The following is a 16,032-nucleotide window of genomic DNA, read 5'->3' as shown; positions in this document are numbered from 1 at the left end:
AAGGGTCTGCAACCTTTCTAGAACTTAGGACTGCCAAGAACTTGCCATGTATATAATGAGTCTTCTTGGTACCTTCGTACATGAGGATCCCTGAGGATTTTGCAAACTCATGTTTAGAAATTGCTTCACCTATCTCTGGAGTGAAATACAATGATTGTTTAAAAGCACAAAGGACCATTACATAGTTAGAATAGGCAGTGAAGAATATCATATCAAATTGAACCTCCAGGGGTATTTTCAGGTAGATAGAATGTAATTGCCAAAATTTTGAGACTGGCGTAACATCCCAACACTTGTAAAAGATGAAGATGTCCTCAGAACTTAATGGTCACTTGTCCTCAGGGCATCTGTTTTGATATCTCATCCAAAAGATGGTACCTGAAGTGTCATTGTCAGCAGTGGCGGGACGTTAGTTCAATACTGACTGAAAGTGAAACATGCCACTTCCCGTTCTTCAAAAATCTAAAAAATATGCACATTTAATATTATTTATTATTAATTTATTTTTTAAAAACTGGGTTGCTAGTGCATTTGATTAGAATAAGCTCTTCCAGTTGGTATTATCCAGTGAATATTTAACTTGATTCTGACTTTATCAGTATGTTGTTCAGATTCTTCATTGTGAATGTTATTGTATCTATGTATAAGCTGGAAGAGATGTGTATTGTAGAAAAATTGGATGGCTTGGGAGGACTGGTAATTGGATATAAAACCCTTCACCTCCAGGTGCCTGGTTGATAACCAATCTAGGTTGGTAGTGACTGAAAGCTGTTACTATCTAACAGTTGCTAAGTGGCATATCTTCACTGAATTTAGGTCTCTGTGTAGTTCACCTCACAAAGTATCAAATTGTCACTAATGAGTCTTCTTGTTGGCAGCCTGAGAGAGGCCAAGTTTCTAATGGGGCCCCGAACACTGAATTGCCCAATTACCCTTAAATATGGTCCCTCCAGATTGTTGTCAAGGCATATTGCTGGTCAGCGTAGGGAAGCATGCACTACTGAAGCTCATGATAGGAAGCTGAATTGAGGGAAAAATAGGTAAAGCACAATAAAGGTAGGATTGCCACTTCATTACATAAGAAACACCAACAAAGTCCTGAGTCTTTTTTTTAAAAAGCATTCAAAACTAGGGAAAAGAGAATTGGGTAGGGATTTATATATATGTGTACCCTTCAACTAGTTTATTTTCTGTTGTAATACTGCTTTCTGTAGAAATTTAACATTGCCAGAGGCTTGAGATAATTTTTGAAGTTTTAAAAGCATCAAGAGAGTATCACATTTATGTAAATAATCAAAGAAATGATAAATGGCTCTTATGAACTGTGACAAGACTTGTGTGGAGAACTCTCATTGCTTTACATCAAGCAGAGACAATGCCCCAATCATATTTCTATAAATGTAGACATTTATATTTAATCCGTTAAGTAGCATACAGAACATGCAGGTATATTGGAATCCCTCTGCCTATATAATCTGCGTGCCCATGCTTTAAGTGCGTCATACTGTGCAGCCGTAATCTGATCATGCTAGTACAGTGTCTGTCACCTATATAAAAACAGGAAAGATTCTCAGTTACCTTGTTATTTTTCAAAAGTACAAGCACTAATTATGAGCATGATCCGCACTCTTCTAAACGTGGAGATTTCTACATCTTGTTCTTGCAGTAAAGCAGTTGAAAGCTTGGCTCAAGGTGGTGATGCTGAAATACAGCGCGTGAAGGAAGAGGCTCATAAGAAAGTACAACAAGTGGAAGAAATTCTCACCAGCAGAATAAACCTTTTGGAAGAGGCAAGTCTCCAGTATTGAAGAGTAATTGAATTAGTTATTGACTCTGCTGTGCAGAGCTCCCTAGTGCCTTTGTGCTCTCAGCTGATATTTAGCACTGTGACCTGCTTAAATGCTGCTTTCAGAGCAGCTGTTTCAGCTTCACTGGAAAAACAGCCAGAATAAAAATAGAATAAATACCGTGAATGGGGAAGCTTTGTCAAATATTGTTAAATCTCAGAATGTGGAAGATGGGCAGAGCCCCACAAAATACTTACTCCTCTAATGGATTTTTGGGTATGTTTAGAACAAGGCATATTATCTCCTAATTGGGGTTGGGGAGTCCATCTCTTGCAAGGTAGGCTTTTGCAGAAGAGGTGAAAGGTTATCTGTGATACTTGGGGTAATGAGGGATTGGGTTTTGAAAGGTCTTGCCAGCAAAGTCTCCTTGCTTTGTTAGGAAAGTGATACCATGCTGTGGTGTCATTCCACAGGCCCAGTAACTCTAGTGTTAGAGACCTTTATGTACCGGTATGAGTCTGTGACATGCAGACTTCTAAAGTTTGTACTCAGTATATGTGACTGGCTTGTGACAGATCACCTGCAATACCTATTTCTGGAAAGATGGATTGAGAGGTACTATTTTGTATTTTGCTCACTCGCCTTCCACTCCAGTATCTGCTTTGGCGCTGGTGGGAATTGTATTATAACATCCCATCTGCCAGGTGTTGACTGCAGCAGGAGTCTGGTAGCACATTAATTTATGTCTCTCTGAGAAGATATCTTAGCAAAACTTTCTTGAACTCCTCCGTCAGTGACGGGTTACCTCTGCCAAATACTGGTCATTGATGTGGTTCTGAAGGATTAGCAAGGGGCTTGCCTAAGTGTTCCCAACTAATTTATGATAATACCTGCTGTTCTGGGACATGTGTTCGCAGCTAAGTGGCCAGACATTGGGAGCTCTCTGACAGTCCCTTCTCCCCTCTTCCCCCCCCCCCCCCCCAAACAAAAGTGTTTTCTCATTGAGAAGGGAGGCAGAACCACTCAGCAAACAAATTTATATTAAGTGCCTTTTGCTGGAAATGCATGTACCTACTTCCAGAAAATTTTATTCAGCATATATTGATAACATATCACAACCTGGAACTTGTATAATTTGTCCAGGGGGGTGAGATTTTGTGCATGGATGTGAGTTTCTTCTCTGAGAAAAGATTTCCCAAAAGATGTATACTTGATACATTATGACATATTCCAAAGGTGTATACTCTCCCACTCAGGAGAAAAAAAAGAGATACTTTAAGAGGTATTGTTATGAGCTTCAGGATTGTGGTCTCTGTTGGGATGACTTAGTAGTATCCCTAGACGGGGAGAAATCCTTCAGAGGGATAGCAGCCACTCCAATCTTCCCTTTAGTTTGCTGGAATCTTAACATTTGTATTCTCAGAGTGTTCTTTTGCATTTCACTGGTGTTATTAACTTAATGTCAGTGGATGGAGAGAATCCTCTCTGTGCCAAAGGGATCCATCAGACCATTGTTTGCCTAGAACTTAATCAAACATAAGATTGGCAAATATTCTAATATCAAGGTTATTTTAGTGTTTTCATGCAACTTGGAAGGAATGGTGTGGGCCTCTGAGGCTAATTTTCTTTATGCTTCTGAATCAGACAAACATAGGAATATTATTAGTCATATGTTTATATAACACCATAAGTTTACACAGCTTCAAAGGACATAGCCAAGCCATGTTCTCTGTCCTGAAGAGGTTTTGATTTAAAAGTAAACACACACAATACATAAAACAACTTTTCAGGAGTGGAGGGGTCTGGGCATTACTAATGATAAAGGATTTCCTAAAGAGGCACTCTTTCTCTTCCCCCCCCCCCCCAATTGAAGATAAGTTTACTTGGCAGATAACAGGGAGACTGTTCTGGGCATAGGGAGCAATGCTTATAGAAGGCATAAAGGCGAGAATGGGAGGAGTAAGGAAGATTGAGAAGTACATAGGGAAACAAAGACAATGTTGGGGAAATGGCTACAGGATATGTTAGACAGTAGTCCAGCCACTTGGTTGTTTTCAACATAATGACTAAGATCAGTTGCTTCGTGTACTCTGGGAGAGTATGTGTTCTCTTTGTCACAGCCAACCTCATCAGAAAATTCCTGAAGAATCTGGTGAGAATTTACAGATCTTGCCCATGTTTTGGTTGGTGTTGGGGAGAAAATTGTCTCTGTGGACAGCATGTGCTGATAGCAGTTCTTGATAAATACTGTGGACAATATATATTGGAAAGGTCACTTCTTGCTTCCTTCATAGCTATGACTATCCATTTGATCTTTTGCAGAGTAAAACATTTCCTTGATTTAACATCTCCTTGATTTTTGATTGTAAATATTTATTTCTCAAGTTCAAGAGTTGCAGGATATGCCTGCATTATCTGGTGGAAAAAGCAAAGCACTGCAGCTGGGAGAACTCCGTTCTGTTTCCAGGTCCGCTACATACTTGCTGCAAGTCTCTTCACCTATTTATACCTAATTTTCTTTATCTGTAAAATGCAGATTGTATACTCATTAATCACGGGTGCATGTTGAGGGTTCATTGATTACTGTTTACAGAGCACTTGCAGATCTTAGTGAAGGGTGAACTAGAGGTGCAGAGTATGTTGAGGATGTTAAACTTAATGATTAACCATATACAATGCTGGGAAGGGAAATGTAGCATGGAAGAACTTGCTGAACATTTAGTTTTAATGTTCCAATGCCTTATGCTTGTTTGTTTTGAGTACAGAATCTTAAAGCTGCCCAAGAAGAAGTGGAAAAAGCCTTTGCAATGACAGAGAGGGAGAAAGTTCTAAGAATGGCTGTCGAACAAAAACTCTCTGGAGTTACAAATACGCATCTGAAGGAGCTGGATAGTATTACAGAACTGCCAGAAAAAGACAGGTCAGACTTCTATTGGTAATCTTTCTAACTAATGAAAAATGTTAATTATTAAAAGGTGATAAAAATAAACGAGTCAATATGAAATAGATTTTAAGGGCTTGATCCTACCCTCAGATATATCTGAGATCCAAGAGTGTTAATACATGTATTGTAAAATGAGTTGTTGAACAAACAACAACCAGTGTTACAAGCTACATGTTTCATAGGAAAATTGAGCCTTAAATGTGGTCTGAAAATGAAGAGTGGGTAAGGGCATGTGACCTAGAAACGCATGCACTGCTTTAAAGCATGTTCGTGGCCACATTGCTTTTTATCTGTGAGCAAGAATAATATGCTTATTGAGCCATTGCTGAAGGGGGGGAGGGGGCTGTGATCTGTATGTTTGTACCCATTTCCTGCTTTCATGGTGTTCACATGCTAGTCATTCCCATTGTCATGTCCATTGAGGTTAGTAATTCTAGTAGGAATAGAAAATACTGTGCAGCAGTTTGGACTGTAAATGTTTTGGTTAGTTTTTGGAGGTCTTTGAGTTAATGGGAGATGAAAAGTGCCTGAATCATGAGTTGGTGACCATGAGACAATGTGAACGTGGAGACAACTTTGGGGGGACGAGGAGGGAGCGGGAGGGGGAGGAATATCAGTTTCTGTGCATTTTTCCTCTTTACAATTAAAACTTCATAGGTTCTGTGAATATCTGTGATTAAAAATATATATCTAGTGAGCAGAGGTCCCGGCAAAAGTTTCCAATTGTCAGTCAGAGTCTAGGAGAGCTCTTAAACTCTGTCTTCACGGGCTTAACTGTAACAAATGTCTCTTCCGATTCTTGGATGCTAAACTGCACAGTTGGTCCACACTACTAACAGATGGAAGGTTACATTTGTCCGAGTCCTTTAACTTCCTGTGTGTGTTCTTGGAGTAGTATCTAAAATAGACGGCTGGACTAATGACAGGTTTAGGTGTGATATTTCATAAACTGTCAGATATAAATGTTGGAAAATTGTGAATCTGAACTCTCTAGTGGCATGAGTCATTAACTTGCCCTAATAAGTCTTGATACTTTACCTTAAATCATGTTGTATTGAATACAACAAATGCTTGATAATTCCTGAGATGTTCAAATCGGGTAAAACGCTAATTTCTAACTCTAGTAACTTGTGTGAGAGCAGCTGCTAAAGTGTGGGAGAACAGGATGATCAGAATGTCTCAATTTTTATGGTCCAGTATTGCATTGATCTACTAGGGATAGATGCTTGGATGCTGGATCAGTGCAAATACTTTCGGGTGTAGAAAACTTGAGAACTAATGGAGAAAGTTTACTCTAAGGGCTGAAATATTCACTCTGCATGGGGCTGGCAATGTAAGAGTCTAGGAACTTCAATCTTGAATTACAACCACAACTATGTGAGGCTACATTTCAAAGTGTTATTCCACCAAATACTCATGGTGGTCCACCACTTTTGCTACATGGCAGTGGATCTCTAGCTCTTAGTCTGCAGGGCACTTCATTGGAGAATGCATCTGTTGGACCTACTTGTACTCCCAATCCCTCCGTTATTTGATCAAGAGATTTTATTTTGTAGGTTATCAGAAGAACTCAGTCTCCTAGTGGTCCATGGACAGTGGTTTGGGAACTGCTGTTAAATGGGGGTGAAAATTCAACTTTTTTTTTTTTTATTTTATTTTATTAAATCAATAGAAGCAAGTTAGATGTGATACAAGCGCTTGATTAAGGAAGGGGCTGTAAAAGACATTTGTCATCCCATTCTGTGCAAAGACATTAGGACTCTAATGTTCTCTAGCTTACGTACTTCCTTCCAGTTATATTTTAATATATACATGTTCTTCCATTCATTACTTTGTATGTGTAATATGGAAATTGATAGGACGTGGTCTGTACTGATGAGTCTTAAATATTAGAGAGCATTTAGATACAGTACTCTTCGTGTGGAAAATGTTAGGATGAAAGAGTTAAGCATTTTACTTCCTCACCAGTACACCTCTACCCTGATATAACGCCACCCGATATAACACAAATTCTGATATAATGCGGTAAAGCAGTGCTCCGGGTGGGGTGGGGCTGCGCACTCCGGTGGATCAAAGCAAGTTCAGTATAACGTGGTTTCACCTATAACGTGGTAAGATTTTTTGGCTCCCGAGGACAGTGTTATATCAAGGTAGAGGTGTACTCGAAGAGAGTATTGTTACAAAAAAATTAAAATGATGTTTAGGTAATTTGATTTATTAGTTGGTTGCTTTAAGCTTTCTGGTTACTATGGAGGGAAAGAGAGGAGGTTGGTAATTTGAGAGTGCTTTCCAAAATGTTACCAGTGCTCTTTTTCATATGGAAGGTTGCCCATAAAATCTACCATGGTGGTTTTGGTATTTAGTTTTAGATGATGATGCAAAATTAATATCCACATCTTATAATTTTTTAGACTTATAGAGCAACTGACCCTGTCTCTGAAAAGTAAAGAAGCTATGATTCAGCACCTTGAAGAGGAAAAGTCTCAAAGTGAATCTTGTGATGGGAACTTACCTGCAGAAAAAATCAGAGAACTTACTGTTGCTTTGAGGCATGAAAAGGATAGTGAGATAGAGGTGAGGAAACTGACTGAAAACTTTACCGTTACAGATCTCACACGGTTTAGGATTTTAAAGGTTTTAAGGATAACTGTAAATAAGTGACTAGAGGCTTCCTCCACCCTATACCTTCTCCATCCCAAATTCCTTTCATTGGTCACCTTCTAGTTTTGGCAGCCAGTATTGATCACTACTACACTTCGTGCTTTTCATTGTTTAGATGTCACATCGCAGAGTTTTTTTTCCTTGTTGGGGGGTAATTTTATGTTTTCTACACAATTCTGTAACGCATAATGTCATTGTCTCATAATAGATATCCAAAAATAATCCTGTAGATGTTTTGAGCTGATGCCAATAGGCATGTAATTCTTAAGGCTTTCCCTTTTAATAGAGAACTCTCCTTATGTAATACAGAATGTCACATGAAAGTTAAAATGATCTCTTCACTGTTGTGGTCTGGATGGGAGGCTTTGATAGTAAAGGTAGGCATAACCAGGTCTCATGGAAATAGAGAAGACCAAGCCCCAAATTCTACAGAGGGAACTATCTACCAGTCACCTGTCTATTTTACGTGCCTTGTGGAGAAAGTCAAACACTATCTTGAATATTGGAAAACAGAAGCAAGTCTTAAGGCTAGTTTGATGTCTTCAAGGCTCTCTTCAAACCAATAAATGAGGATTGATCTACCCTGGCTTGATTTGATCAGGAATATCATTTTGAGGTTCGTCGGGCTTAACATAGTTCTTTTAAAATCAGTTTATGGCATGAGGGCCAAAATCAGTTCCTTTATTATTCGGTGACCATGGCTATATCCACCTTAGAAACAGTATTGTTTTCTCAGGGTGTAATAGTGATGAGAGAGATTTGACTGATATTACTGGTACAATAAATAACCTTTACTGCACCGTCCTCGTTAAAACAGTGGTTTTCAAACTTCTGTACTGGTGACCCCTTTGAAATAGCAAGCCTCTGAGTGCGATCCCCCCTTATAAATTAAAAACACTTTTTAATATATTTAACACCATTATAAATTATGGATTTAAAGTGGGGTTTGGGGTGGAGGCTAACAGCTCACGACCCCCCATGTAATAACCTTTTGTGACCCCCTGAGGGGTCCTGGCCCCCAGTTTGAGAATCCCTGTTTTAAAGATATGTAAAAGTATAAGTTGCTACTGCTTATCTCTCTGGCTTTTCTGGGGAAAATTACTCCCTCAAAAGTCTTAATTAAAATGGCGCAGTTTTTAGTAAATCTACTTTATAAGTGTGCCCTGGTGTCATAGATAACTGCTCCCTTAAAAATGCATTTTTGTTAACTTGTCAAGCAGAGTTGTCATGTGTCATCAAGGAACATGGCTTTCTTTAGTTTTCCATAGTGCAATTCTGTAGAAAGATCTCATTTGGGAAAGTTGTTTTCTAGAAGTCTACAATATAGTCTTGTCAATAATGTTGGAGTCCTATAGCTATAAATTTTATTAACTAACTTGGTTTGGAGGCATACTTCTCTTAAGCTCCAAAAGAGAGTCTGTATGTGAAGTACTAACTGTCTGATTTTTAGTGATTAATGATGGTACCCAAAAGCTTAAAGTATTTTTTACTTCAGAGTGACAACTATTCTGTTTTTATAGGCTATTAAAATGGAAGTTAGAAATGAGAGAAATTGCTTTGAAAAAAAAATCCGGGTATGTTTAAAACTTGTTTCTCTTTGAACATTTATAACATATATGTGGAGGAGTCCTTTTTTTTTTTTTTTTTTTTTTCCTTGTTTGTGCTCTTAGAAGTAAAGAGTTAGTAATTCAAATTGGATTAGTGCAGAACCTTTGGCAAAATGTTTTTTGTTGTATTGGGAGACAAAGCAAAGGCTCAGCCTATTTCCAAACAGCAAAGTAGATAGGAGACCTCATCAAATATTGAGATAGTATGCTTGATACTCATGCCCATCCTGGTAGATCAGCTTTCCTTCATCATATTCCTGTCACAGATCTACAGTCTGCTTTAATGGCTTGACAAATGAGATGTAAGAACTGCATGAGCTAATGTATTTAATACATACTGTGCATTTATGGTGTATTTTAGTATGAACTTTTTAACTTAGTGCAACCTAATATAATCTATCTAGTCTCTTCAAGAGGAACTACGAGAGAGGGAGAATGAGCTTAGTGTTGAAAAGAAAAATGGTTTGAAAAGGGATAAAACCATTCAAGGCCTAACTCTTGCATTAAAAACAAAGGAAAAAGAGGTATGTTGATTGTATGTTTCTGGTTAGAAGTATCCAGGTAATTTGGAACTAATCCATCTGAAGCTACTGCCTTTCAGTTGATTTGAGTAGGCCTTGGAGCAGGCCAGTAGTGCAAATTCAAACAGTTCTATGGAAGACTGTAGGTCATATTTGCTACTTGAAATCGGAGTGTACTGACTGGAGTTTTGATAATGGCCATGGAAAAAAGATACATTTCTGAGCTGATACACTTGCTCTTGAGAGATGGGAAAAGAGAGCTTCTTACTGAATCCTCAGAAGCAATTGTAGAGCTGGCAGAAAGGCACAAGCTTATAATACCTTGTGTGGTGAGAATGAGCTTAATATTAACAAAATCCAGGGTAATGGGAGGGCCACCTTCAGACATTTGTGGAACATTGTGGACATATAGCACACATTATTGAACTTGTATGTAGAGTTATTGTACTGCTTTCTTTATATATAAAGCTCAGTTGGGCATTTTCAGTGTTTTATAACTTTTTTTTTTGTTTACCTTTTGGGTGAACAAATAAACAATTTGATAATTTATTATTCAGCTCTGCCCATTTAGAAAGATCTTTGTTTTGACACTGTCACTTTGGGGATACTTGTATTCATGCTTCCATGAGTGTTTTTTTTGTCTAAAGAATGAAGAACTTAATTCTGAAATTGAAGATCTAAATGTTTCATTGGCTAAGGCAAGGGAGGCCACACACAAAGCTCAGATCCAGAAATTCAAGGTAAGATACAAACAATTTCAGTTGCTTTTCAATATTTTCATGCAGAAGGTGCACTGGGTGAAGAAACTAAAACTAATTTAAAATGTTTAATTGTTCTAATTGTTAAGCAAATTGCCTAAAGTATTCAGTTTAAATTATGGAACACTGAAAGTACAGCTGTCTCATTACTCTCTTGTTCCTCAGTTCTTTTCTTAATAGCAACTGTGAGAATGAATAATTAAATTAAAAAGAGTAATTTTTAAATGTAAAATAAGAATAGATTTTCATAAATTTCCAATCATATGGAGGCATGGGTAGAAACTCCATAATTTAGGTGATGTAGAGCTTTCTTATTTAGCGTAGGAAGAAAAAAAATCATTAGCTTTGGTAAACTCCAGTGATCAGTTTAAATTTGTTGATGATCTCACAAGTGTTGACACTACTCTGGGCCATGCCAGGGAAGATGGTAGCCACTCAAATTCTTTCTTTTCTTTCAACTCTCAACTGGTGGTGCTGGGTAACTTCTCATCCGCCACAGAAGTCTTTCTTGAGCATTTTTGCAGAGTTCTTTTGTCGTTTCTTCTTTTTGCGTATATGAGACCACTTTGGACGATAGTGAAAGATTTTGGGCTGCATTGCCATATGTGTGGTGATGGCACACAGCTGTCTCCTTTTCATTAGCAGACGAGGAGTGGGTGTGTGAGACTTGGCGTTTTTGTGTTGTTTTGTTTTTTGTAATAGGTGTGAAATGTTTATTTTAGAACAGTGGAATGTTTGCAATAAAACAATGGACATTAATAACTTCCATGTGTGCAGAGGAGAAAAGGACTTTATGGTAGTTCGTGCAATATAAAGGGCTCGTTTTATGGAACAGGAAGCCTTTGGTAAAATGAATATTGGACTTAAAAATAGTTCACACAAGCAAACATCATATCTTATTTTTTATGTTTTGTGCATTTGTCTTCAATCCAAAAACTAATAAAACACAGATTCCCAAAGTGAGTGAGTAAAATAACACTCATTAAAAACAGAAAATGATGTTCTGTCATGAGGTTCCTTCACTTCCTGATCTCTGTGGAAAGAGACGCAGGAGTGTTACATGTGCTAATGTATGTGCACCAATGCTACTGAGGTATGTCTACACAGCAAAGAAAAACCTGCGGCTTGAGCTTGCTTGGGCTGTGGGACTCTCCCATCCAGCAGGGTCCTAGAACCTGGATGCCATCCCAAACCCAAACGTGTACACAGCAAGGAAACAGTTCTACAGCCTGAGCCCCATGTGCCTGAGTCAACAGCCATGGGCTTTTTTTGCTTTGTAGATATACCTGAATGGCCTGAATCTTAGTGACTGCTGGCATTTTTGCTTTGAATTGCATTGAAGCAGTCACAGTCTAATGAAACATGAGCTTTTAGCTTAAAAATTAATATTGCTCTATAAATTGATCTCAGAAATGAGAAGAAATTTTTTTTTTTTTTTTTTTAAAAAGCAACACACTAAAATTGGTGTAAATATAAACTGTTATCCCCAGTTCTATTTCAGATAGCTTTTGGCCTCTGAATGGATATGTGGCTTACCTGTTGGAACCCTTGCAGTTTTATACCAGTAGAGTCCCATTTAGTGAAATACGGTCCGGCCACCCTTCCTTTTATAACTTCGGTCTTGTGAGGTTTTAGTTTTATAAAGTTGAAAACTAAACTCTCCTGTCTGCAGAACCAACATAGCCTGGTGGGTGGCAAAGCGAACTTTTCCCCTCATTATCTTGCCAGATAATTTCAACACTGCGTTGAAGGGACCTCTGCTCTGGGTCAGTCAGTAAATCAAGCTGCATGGCTCAGTCCTTCATTATAATTTCTGCTGTGATCATTAACAAGGAGGCCAACTACAGTGGCGTATATGATCTGAAGTGAACAGTGACTGCCTTCCAGTTCGTATGCACAACATGCTTATGACTTGGTCACCCCGATAGCCTCAATTGAAACTAATGACCTGGATGTGAAAAACTTTATGTAATATTCTGACTTCCAAAAGCCCAAAATTATTCTCATTTTCACTCTAGACTCCTTTGCAGTTCAATTTTTATTGTCTAAACCTTAGCTATCGAATTACTTGTTATCCCAACCTGGATCTCATTGAAGGCCTTTATTACACTGAAAATTATCTTAATTACCCCAAAGAAGGTAATGTTCCTGTGCTATTTCGATAATTGATATTGCACTGAATTTTGCAAGTTGAATGAAATGTTGAAGGGAAAAAGGGGAAGAAAAATAGGCAGGAGTGTAGACTTCTGAGCTTCATAAAGTACGTTTACAGACTATGAATGCTGCTTTCTCTTTTAGGGTGCTGAGGATTATCAAGCTCTCTTGATGGAAAAAGAAACCCTCCTAGCAGAGCTGCGTTCTGAAAACCTTACAAAAGATACGGAGAACCGTAAACTACAAAGGAGGATTAAAAGGACTGATCAAGAGCTGAATGATTTGAATCTAGAGAGAGAGAAAATGGAGAGGGAACTGGATGAAGCACAGCTACAGAAGAGCAGAGGCGACAAAACCATTAATGTTGTTATCATGTTTTTCTATTTTTTTTAAATAGTGGATGAAGTTTACTCTAGCATGTCTTTCCTTTCTCATATATTCACTTCTGCACTCTTTAAATTTCAATTGAATCGTTCTGAAAGTTAAATGCAAGTGTCCAAAGTCAGTCTTCAGAAGGACATGGCTGAGAGGATTAAGACAAGTTTTGGAGTGTATTTTTTAAGTTCTAGCTGACTGGGGCATGTTCTTCAGATCTTATTTTTAATTAAAGACCTCTGGTTGAGTCCTATATAAAATCAGTAAATAAGTGGTAAATGGAAAAAGTTAATTTTTAGAAAGTCTCAATCTTCCTGTAGGTAGAATCTCTAATTTATCTAGTAGTGTACATTTATGATGATTTTGTTGTATCTGTCAGGCTACATCTTTTGTAAATTGTCTTAAATTACACTACTCTAGCTTTAAACTTTTTTTTCTTTCCAGCCCTGTTGTTATTTGATAGCAAATTATTCAAGGGTTACAACCTTGAGCTGAACTCTTGCTTGTTTTTACCATCACATCTTGTTCTCTGTAAATTCTGTACTTTTCAATTTCCATTTCTATTTGTAAAAATCTCATTAACAAAAGATTGGCTGCTCACAATCCAAAACGAGCATTAAGTGCTGTGTCTGTTTATTAATTTCTCTGCAGCTCTCTACTTTAGGACCTTTCACCTTGCTTTCCTGTCTGGGCTAGTACATTCTATTTCAGAAAGCCAGGCTCCTGTAACAAAATGAAAGAGCAGGTTTCCTTCTTTCCTTATTTTGAGTAAAAGCTGTGCCTCGTGCCTAGCTTAAAGCACAACTTTGTCTACTTGTGTGTCTTCTCACGTGGATTTTATTTTAGTCTTCTCACCCGCTGCTTCAGTGAGGGCTGGTTCTTCTGTTCTGGCAACAGCATAAACAAAGGAGATGAGCTTTCTCCATTGAGCATGGTCAACTCACTAAAAATCCCTATTGCTGCCTTTAGGCATTGAGCCATGTTGATTTACACAGAAGACAGAATGAGCTTGCATCTGTAGACAAAAAAGATTGCATGGACAGACTGAACTCTGTTTATTATTAAAGGGTGTATAGTTACATAGTGACAGGCTAGTCATATGAAGGTGTCGATGAGGTTATGCTCTGTATTAGAGCAGCTTCTGCCACTGTTAAATGTTCTCTGCTGGGGGCACTGTACTCCAGTTATTAAAGGCCTCTCACTGTACCAATTACATATGAAATTTGCAGTAGACCTCTTGCAATATTGTCTAAATCCAGTAGAGGGGTCTCTTTCCCTGTATAAACAATATATATTTTTCTCTACAATATCCGTTTATTTTAGTTATAGCTTCAGTTTGATCTCAGGTGCAGTTCATTTGCCATTGCAGAATCTCTGTCCCTGCTGCTCCTTGAAATTTCTTCTGTGTATTGAGGTTAGAAAAAAAAGAGAATGGATGATTCCTGTTATTACAACAGCCATAAAAAGCACATTTTATTGATTTTAAAGTATTTTATCTTCAACTGTCTTCTCTACCCAGAATCGTCATCTTCTCTTAAGGGAGCTAGAATATAAATGTGTACAGGAAGGACAGGCTTGAGCAGGGGTTCACATAGTTACAGCCCTTGGAGAAGTCTATTTGACTCAATTATAGCCATGTAAGTGATTAAGTTCCTTGGGGAAAAGTGTCCCTGCCAAAAGATGAGCAGTCTTAAAAATTACATCCCTGATCTACTCCTGCTCTTAGGTAGTTTCACCACCTCTGCTTCAGTTTCGGAGCTGCAAGTACATTTGGATCTAACATTGCCTATGAATTGTGGCTCACTGAGTAGAAGGTATGTGGGAGTAAAAATGTGTGCTAGAATATCTTGTTCTTTGAGAAACAGAAAACCATTTCACTGATCTGATGCAAACATTTTATGTGAGCAGCCTTAAAAAAGCTGTTTTATTATTATTTTCAGGTGGACTAGCATACAGTTAAATAGACATAAAACTAACAAAATGGACCTGAACTGTATAGGAACCCTTATCCAAATCCATAGTTAGATGCCATTTCATCTCTTTCCTGTTTTTACATGTTTGGGATATTTTTAGTGACCTTTCACACAGAATAATCATCGTAATCTATTTCTGTAAGTAACAATATCAAAACAAGCTAGTGGGATTCTGTGTCAGAGAGAGGCCCATGTTGCCTCCACCCAACTTCTGACCTGGCCAGTATAGAATGATCAAGGATGTATTTTGATAGAGTGTGGGGTAGGCTTGTGCATTGGAAAAAGTGGAAAAGATCAGTTAAGTTTAGTATATGAAAAACTGTTGCGATTTGTTCATCCAAACCATCAATATAAATCATTAAGATCTTCCTTATGATGAATAGGAGTAGGGACTCTCTTCAAAATGGCTACTCTATCCTACTTTCATATCCTTTTTGTTCAGTGGATTGTTAGCTAGCTTCAACTAATTCAAAACAAAACAGGAACATCAACAACAAAAGAACATACCACCCCAGCCTTATATATTAGCAGGCACTTAATCATCTATTTTTTTTTTTTTTTTTTTGGCTTTCATATCCTTTTTGTTCAGTGGATTGTTAGCTAGCTTCAACTAATTCAAAACAAAACAGGAACATCAACAACAAAAGAACATACCACCCCAGCCTTATATATTAGCAGGCACTTAATCATCTATTTTTTTTTTTTTTTTTTGGTCTTTAAGAGGGAACTATTTTGAGACAGTATCTCAACGTTATCAGCTCTGGATAGTTTAGTTGCTAAAACAATCAACTATTGAGATACACCTTGTTTAATAAACTGCTTCTGATAGAATGACCAGGAATAAAGATCAACACATCTTAAATGTCATGTGCATCAACTGTCTGTGTGTATATACAACATGGTCTCAATATTAGGTAAAATTCAAAATCTATGAGTTTATTCAAGCTGTAATGGTGAAATATGTTAAATAGCTATTCTACCCTGTTTGAAATACAAGCAATTAAGGTATATTTCTCAGTCATAGTCATATTTGATCAGTTGGTTGGGAAGTTCACAATAACTCATTAGCCAGAATTTACCACTTGCTCTTCCCTCTTGAAATTAAACTGAAAGAGAGGTTTCGAAGCTTCAAGCCTTAATTGTTCACCAACCTGACAAAGACGGGGAGACGCTCACTCTTGTATTCAACCAATATTAGTTATAATGTTTCACATTCACTTTTTCCAAGTTTAACTAACTATCATTAATCATA

At 37.7% G+C, this 16,032-nt stretch overlaps 1 protein-coding gene across 5 annotated transcripts in view; it reads left to right on the top strand.

The window, feature by feature from the left end:
- CDK5RAP2 (CDK5 regulatory subunit associated protein 2) overlaps window positions 1–16,032 on the top strand; it is a 102,243-nt gene that overhangs the window by 11,229 nt on the left and 74,982 nt on the right. For 4 of the 5 annotated variants that reach the window (XM_032797925.2, XM_032797927.2, XM_032797930.2 and 1 more), the window contains exons 6-12: window positions 1,667–1,790; window positions 4,553–4,707; window positions 7,143–7,305; window positions 8,913–8,966; window positions 9,404–9,523; window positions 10,168–10,260; window positions 12,577–12,795. In XM_032797925.2, the coding sequence (XP_032653816.1) occupies window positions 1,667–1,790; window positions 4,553–4,707; window positions 7,143–7,305; window positions 8,913–8,966; window positions 9,404–9,523; window positions 10,168–10,260; window positions 12,577–12,795 (928 nt within the window). The remainder of the gene's footprint in view (window positions 1–1,666; window positions 1,791–4,552; window positions 4,708–7,142; window positions 7,306–8,912; window positions 8,967–9,403; window positions 9,524–10,167; window positions 10,261–12,576; window positions 12,796–16,032) is intronic. The other variant, XM_032797926.2, reaches the window with a different exon arrangement.

The sequence above is a fragment of the Chelonoidis abingdonii genome, chromosome 24 (assembly GCF_003597395.2).
Source record: "Chelonoidis abingdonii isolate Lonesome George chromosome 24, CheloAbing_2.0, whole genome shotgun sequence".
NCBI lineage: Eukaryota > Metazoa > Chordata > Testudines > Testudinidae > Chelonoidis > Chelonoidis abingdonii.
This window is presented reverse-complemented; position numbering and strand designations above follow the sequence as displayed.